Genomic DNA, 7,765 nt, shown 5'->3' with positions numbered 1-7,765 from the left:
TATATATTTATCATATTTATACAATAATAATATATTAGTTTATATTGGTAATAAATATAAATATTTTTTTTTTCCAAATTTTTTTTGGTTGGGTTTAAATAAAAAAAAAATATAAATATAGATACAAAATAAAATAAAAAAATTATATATATATATATAGTAAATTAAATAGTAAAAATGACCCCTTCATCAAAAGAGGAAGGGTCACAATTTGTGGATGCCGAGAGTTCAGATAACGAATTAAATTCAAAATCTACAAACAACATGACAATGGCATCTTCATCTAAATCAATGGAGACAGATATTTCAACTAAACCAACTCCAACTTCAACGACATTACCAATAACAATATCACCAAATAAAAATAATTATTTTAATAATAATAACAACAATAGTGGGTTCAATTTTACAAACAATAGCACCAAAAAGAAAATTTGATAATAATGATAATAACATAAATAATAGTTTTAAATAATAGTAATAATAGTTTTTTAAATTCAAAATATAGTGGTGGTAGTAATAGCAATTTACTATCAGAGTTTGATGATAAAGAAGAAAATACTATAACAACAATAATATCGAACTCAATTGAACAAAGTTTAAAAAATCAAAGAAATTTAAATAATAGTAGTGATAAAAAGCCACAATCAGTTTTTCAAGATGGCAATAAAGAATTTACATCAATTTCAAGATCAAACTCCACCGAACCAGAATTTGATACAACAAATTTAAAATCAATTTTAGAGGGTTTAAATAGAAATTTAAATAATTCAAATATTTTTTATTTTTTTCCAAGAGATCAATTTTATAATTTTATTTGTATATATAAAGGTAATTAGTTTTAATTTATATAGTTTAAATAAATGAAAAAATAGTTTTTTAAATTTCATTTACTAATTTTTCACTTTTTACTTTATTAATAAATTTATAGGTTGTCATAAACCTATAAGATCAAGATCTTTTGAACAATATATATTTCATTTAAAAGTTCACGAGAATAACAATCATATTTTATTAGATCATATGCTGAATAATGAAGGAAATCATTGTTCAAACGATAATGAGTTTTCATTAGAGAACGGTGAACAAGCTGTAGAAGAGGCAATGTCTTTTATACATGATTCAACTAAAAAGCTTGAAGCTTTATTTACAAATTTCGAACAACAACAAGAAGCAATAGTCAAAACAATAATACCATTTAACGAAACAACTACTAAAAAGAGAAGACCAGAAAGATATCAACAGCAATTACCAGCACAGCAACAACAACAACAACAACAACAACAACAAAATATAAATAGAATGGATGAAGATGATGGTATCGACGTTTCATTCGATAGTTTTGCTATAAGATCAGGGGACAGTGTGCCTTTGTTCCCAAAGAATAAAAATAGAATACAACCACAACCAATTCCACAACAACAACAATCATTATTTAATAGTAAATCATCGGCATCATCATCCCCCTCAATACCAAATTCACCACCATTAAATAGCAGTCTTTTAACTCAACAAATGCCACTTCAACAAACATCATCACCACAACAAATGCCAATACCAACACACTCTTCACTTTTTTCATACTCTCCACAACAACAATCCCAACCTCAACAACAAATGTTATCTCAAGACTATGGCCAAGTTTATCCATCTAGTTATCCACCACCATCATCCCACCATTTTAATAAACAATCCCAACCAATATTGGCCAGCAGCATTCCTACCACAGGCCCATCACAATTACCATACTACCAAAGTTCAGCACCAGAGGATGAAAAAGCATATGCTACACCAACCAGATACTCATCAAGAGGTGTTCAACTAAGAGAGCAAATGATAAAGTATGGCTTAAAACTATTTAGAATGGATTCGGAGGGAAAATATATATGCTTTTTCTCGGGTTGCAATCTTCACATGATTACAAATTTCTCTAGACACGTAGCTAAGCATGAAAAAGTAGGTGACGTTATTAAACCTGAACTATATCATCTTAGTAATTTATATCAAAGCCAAATACAAAATCCAAATCAACCACAATCACCTCAAACTCCACTCTTAACACCCCAACAACAGCAACAACTTCAATTACATAATCAACAACAACAACAACAACAACAACAGCAACTCCAGCAACAACCAATGAGCATTACCAGCCCACCAACGAGTTTTAAAAATCTTCATGAAGACACCGATATGTATGGTGTTAACCAAGAAGTTGATTCCCATGATGCCAGATATAACTATCATTTATCACCAAGAGGTCAACAACAACAACAACAGCAACCACATCCATTTATAAACACCAATAATAGCAATAGTAACCCATCAACATCACCACCAACATCAACCAACTCAACACCATCTTTTTACTCACAACAACAAAGACAATCAAGTATACCGCAACCAAATGGCGAAATAATACCATCTGCACCTACATCACCACTTTCAATTTCGGCCAACAGCAGTGCAGGTAATAACAATACCAACACAAATAATCCAAGTGCCAATAACACCAATAACACCAACAACACTAACAACACCAACAACACCAACAACACCAATAGCACCAATAGCACTAATAACATCAATCCATATTCAAACGAAATTAATTGGGTTTTTAAAAGAATTAATAAATCTTAAAAACAACTTAAAAAAGAAAAAAAAGAACCAAAAAAAGACAAAAAAAAAATGAAAAAAAAAAACCAGAAATTTATGATTAGTAAAGCATAAATAACCAAATAAAATAAAATAATTAAAAAATATATATATAAAAAAGATATCTTTTTTTGTATATATCTCTTAATTGTTTTTGTTTTTTTTTTTTGTTTTTTTTTAATATTTAAATAAAACAAACAAAAAAAAAAATTTACTTTTTTAAAACAAATAATAATACTTAATTTACTTTTATTTTCTTTATTCCTGTATTTTATAAAAATGATCATTTAATCAGATTTACCATACTGGTCGTGGTTAAATAAAATTTAACGAAAGTGGGGGTTGTGTTTTATGCATAAAAAAATTTTATTTTATTTTTAAAAAAAAAAAATTTTATTTAAAAAATATTTTTTTATTTAAAATTTTTTTTTTTTTTTATATATTTTTAAAATAAAGGGCGTCTTGTTAAAAATAATTAAATAAATAAAAATGACAATGGATGTTAAAGCAGAATCATTAATTCCAATTATTATTACTGGTCCATCTGGTGTTGGTAAAGGAACCTGTAGGTATTTTATAAATATAAAAAAATCACAAAAAAAAAAAAAACCATAAAAAAAAAAAACGATGATTTTTAAAACAATAAAACACAGCACTAATTATTTAATATAGTAATTGATAGATTAAGAAAAGAGTTTGATGGATCATTTGGACATATTGTTTCACATACTACACGTAAACCAAGAGATGGTGAAGCCCACGGTGTTCATTATTATTTTACAGATATCCCAACAATGACTAAAGAAATCGAAAATGGTGATTTCATCGAACATGCCAACGTTCATGGTAACTTTTATGGTACCTCAAAGAGAGCCCTTCAAGAGGTTGCTGAAAAAGGTAAAATTTGTATTTTAGATATCGATGTTCAAGGCTGTGAATCTGTTAAAAAAGCTGCTATTCCATGTAAATACATTTTTATTTCACCACCAACTTTTGAAACTTTAGAAAAGAGATTAATCGGAAGGTAATTATCATTTTATTAATAATTTTAATTAGCAATTGGAAATAATCGTTATAATAGTTATAAACAAAAGGAAACATTTATATTAATTATTATTAATATATTAACAGAGGTACAGAAACTGAACAAAGCCTTAAAAAAAGATTAGAAACAGCTAAAAAAGAAATGGAATATAGAGATATGCCAGGATTTTTCGATCACGTTATTGTTAATAATGTTTTAGATGTTGCATATGACGAATTAAAACAAATCATTTTACCATATATCAACTATCAAAAATCAATTTCAAAATAAAATAAACTAATTATGATAATAAAAATTCTAAACATAAAAAAAATAATATTTCATTTTATTTACTTTTTAGTTATTTTAAATATTTTTATTATTTTGCCAAAAAAAAAAAGAAATCAATAGTTTTCAATTTAGCAAATTTTACTTTAAACTTTTGGTAAGTTGGGGTGTTTTTAACCAAATTTGGATGTATCGAGGGTTCGTTTTTTTTAAAAATTGAATCCACCCCAACAATTAAAAAAAATCGAATTTCAAATTGTAAAATAAAATTAGGTATTAGTCTAAAATATAACTTTTATTTTAAATATTTAGACTATTCTATTAATCAATTTCAAAATAAATATTAAATAAAAAAAAAAAAAATAGTTTTTTAATTTTATTTTATTTATTTTTTTTAAAAAATTTTTTAATTTTTTTAATTTTTTATTTTTTTTATTATTTTTTTTTGTGGCAAATTTTTTTTAAATTATTTTTTTTCATTTATAATATTATTTTGTTTTTCGAATACAGCTTATAAAACTTAAACATTATTTAGTTATATAAATAAAGATAAAGAGACCCAAAAGTATACAGAACAAAAAAAAACAAAACAATATATTTTTAACTAAACAAATAAATAAATAAACAAATAAAATATTTAATAATTATTTTAATTTTGGATATTAGTTTTATTTTATTTCTTCTTCTATTTCTTCTTCTATTTATTTTATTATCTTTTTTTTTTTTTATTTAATGTTTATTTTTTTTTTTAAAATACATTTATTTTTTTAAAAAAAACAAAGTATCTACTTTACATTATATAGGGAAAAGAATTCAAGAGTTAAAACAATAATATATAATAAATAATTAATTAATAAAATAAAATAAAGTAAAATAAAATAAAATAAAATAAAATAATATTTTAACAATATAGTTTAAAATAATAATATTAATCATTTAAGTAATTAAATAACTTTTTAACAATATAAATAAAATGTCTGTTCACTTTAAATTGAAGAGTGAAATTGATTATGATACCTATTCTTTCGAAGGTAGTTTCATATCTGTAGGTGAACTCAAAAAGTATATCCAGAAAAAAAGGTTAGGCAAATCCACTGATTTCGATTTATTACTCACAAATTCTCAAACAAATGAAGGTAAAAATCTAAATAATAAAAATAATAAAAATAATAATCATAATAATACAATAGCTTTTTTTCCTTTTTCTTTTTATTTATTTAACAACAAAATAAATTATTTAATTTTAGTAAAAAAAAAAACCAAATATAACTATTTCTTTATTCTAACACGACTTTTTTTTTTTTTTTTTTAAACCCTTTTTTTTTATTTGTTTGTTTTTATTTATTTTTTCTATTTGTTTTTTTTTCTCTACAATTTTTAAAAATAATTAAATTATTTCATTTTTAAATGAAATATTTAAAATAATATAATATATTTATAAATAAATTATTAATTATTATTTTGTCATATTAAAAAAATTTAATTATTTTCTAAATTTTATTTTTGTTTATATTTTTTTATTATCTTTTTTCAAATTTTTTGATTTTTTTGTGGGGGTTATTATTTATTTATTTAATTTAGAGTACAAAGATGAAACCTTAATGATTCCAAAGAATACATCAGTTATTGTCAGTAGAATTCCAATTACAAACGCAAGTAGATTCCAACATTCAGCTCCAGTTAGTGCACCAACTCCAAATGTTCCAGCTCCATTAATTATTGCAAATAGTGAAGCAACTGAAGGTGTTGACCAAGAAGATTTAAAGATTAATGCATTGCTCCAAACATCAGTTATTCCAACAGGTGGGGGTTATAATAAACATCATGGTCATCATCCACATCACCAACATCATCATAACAATAATAATAATCACTATAGCAATCGTTCTGAAGGCGGTGGTACCAGTGGGGCAAATGGTAGTGGTAGTGGAGCAAATGGTGCTACACAAAAACCACAACCAGAAAAAGCGCCACATCCATCTTATATATGCCATCGTTGTTACCAAACCGGTCATTTCATTAACCAATGTCCAACTAACGGTGATCCTAAATTTGATAAACAAAAAATGAAGAAACCATCAGGTATTCCAGTAACTTTCTTAAAGCCATTACAACCCTCAACTACTCAAACACCAATGGGTCCATCAACTGTATTAATGCCAGGTGGTGGTGTTGCTGTAGTTTTAACAAACGAATCCCAATTTAATAAAATGGCAAAAACTATCATCTCTACCGAAGAAGCCAAAAAACAAAAGCAATTACAACAACAGCAATTAGCACAACCAAATTCAACCACTACAAATCAACCACTATCACCATCATCATTTAACACCACCACATCCACAGTTTTAACCACATCAAAAGCCGATGAATTTGAATCGTTTAATATTGAAGAATGTAAAAAATGTAATAAAACCTCAAGTAGTGAAAATCAAATTCATGGTATAAAAGCAAATTGTTGCTTAAATGAAATTTGTTTTGATTGTAAGTTTTATAAAGAAATTTTATCTTATAATAATTTTAACAAATATTAATAATTTTTTTTTTTTAATAGGTATTGAAACAAATATCATAAATTTAAATAAAAAAACCTGTCCGCTATGTTTTTGTCCTTTTGATGTTTCAGAATCAGGTGAACAAGGGGCCTTTAGTAAAAATGGTATCCCACAGTTTTATAAAAAGAAAAGAGAACTCGAACAAAACACCAATAACAATGATGAAAATAAAAAAAGATTTAAACCATCATATAATAATGAATTTAATAACAACAACAATAATAATAATGACTCAACTGTTTATGAACATTACCAAAAGCCAAAATATAATAATAATAACAATTCCAATAATAACTATCACCAAGAAAAATACTATAGAAATGATCAAAGATATAATGTTGACCCAAATATAGACTATAGGTATGCCAATGGCCAATATCCACCATACTATCCAGATCCATATGCTGGTGCCCATTATTATGATCAACAATTACAAATTCCATCATACTACCCCACTGGAAGAAATGCATATAATAATAATAATAGTAACAATAATAATAATAATAATAATGGTAATAATAATAATAGAGAAGAAAATGCAGATGACAATAGATCTCATAGGGATGAAAGAGATGGTAATAGAAATAGAGATAGCCGTGATAAAGATTATAAGAGTGGTGATAGAGAATATAGAGAAAGAAGAGATAAAGATTCATCATACAAAAGTGATAGTGGCAATAGAAGAGATGATAGAGATAATAGAGATAGAGATAGAGACAGAGACCACAAGAGCAGCAGTAGTGATAGTAGAAGAGATGATAGAGATAGAGATTACAAGAGTGGCAGTGACAATAGAAATAGAGACAGAGATAGAGATAGAGATTACAAGAGCAGTGATAATAGAAGGGATGATAGAGATAGAGATTACAAGAGCAGCAACGATGGTAGAAGGGATGATAGAGATAGAGACAGAGACAGAGATAGAGATAGAGACAATAAAAGAGATGACCACAAAGGCAGTAGTGATAGAGATAGAGACCGTAGAGATAGCCGTGATAAAGATTATAAAGAAAGTAGTGGAAATAGAAATAAAGAAAAAGAAAGAGAAAAAGATTATAGATCAAGCAGCAGTAGCAACAGAAGATATTAAAAAATCTTCAAATCATCAAATATACAATTATAATTTATTATATTTTAAAAAAAATAATAAAATTATCAAAATTTAATCAAAATAAAACTATTTAACTTAAAATGGCAGTTAAAAAAGCCATAAAGAGATTTTTATTTTTTTATTTATTTTTTT

General features: G+C 25.6%; 3 protein-coding genes across 3 annotated transcripts; all 3 read left to right on the top strand.

Annotated features, from left to right (window-relative positions):
- Positions 1-177: 177 nt before the first annotated feature.
- On the top strand, positions 178-2,640 carry DICPUDRAFT_158047 (uncharacterized protein; the record flags this gene model as incomplete). Its single annotated transcript, XM_003293190.1, has 4 exons — positions 178-394; positions 466-831; positions 932-1,841; positions 1,935-2,640. 4 exons carry the CDS (start codon positions 178-180, stop codon positions 2,638-2,640), a joined length of 2,199 nt encoding a protein of 732 aa, XP_003293238.1.
- Positions 2,641-3,150: 510 nt separating this feature from the next.
- DICPUDRAFT_41734 (guanylate kinase) lies at positions 3,151-3,970 on the top strand (the record flags this gene model as incomplete). Its single annotated transcript, XM_003293189.1, has 3 exons — positions 3,151-3,220; positions 3,328-3,679; positions 3,787-3,970. The coding sequence occupies 3 exons, from the start codon at positions 3,151-3,153 to the stop codon at positions 3,968-3,970; spliced, it is 606 nt and encodes a 201-aa protein (XP_003293237.1).
- A 970-nt stretch (positions 3,971-4,940) lies between these two features.
- DICPUDRAFT_158045 (uncharacterized protein) lies at positions 4,941-7,612 on the top strand (the record flags this gene model as incomplete). Its single annotated transcript, XM_003293188.1, has 3 exons — positions 4,941-5,103; positions 5,549-6,451; positions 6,522-7,612. The coding sequence occupies 3 exons, from the start codon at positions 4,941-4,943 to the stop codon at positions 7,610-7,612; spliced, it is 2,157 nt and encodes a 718-aa protein (XP_003293236.1).
- Positions 7,613-7,765: the final 153 nt, after the last annotated feature.

The sequence above is a fragment of the Dictyostelium purpureum genome (assembly GCF_000190715.1).
Source record: "Dictyostelium purpureum unplaced genomic scaffold DICPUscaffold_406, whole genome shotgun sequence".
Taxonomy (NCBI): domain Eukaryota; phylum Evosea; class Eumycetozoa; order Dictyosteliales; family Dictyosteliaceae; genus Dictyostelium; species Dictyostelium purpureum.
This window is presented reverse-complemented; position numbering and strand designations above follow the sequence as displayed.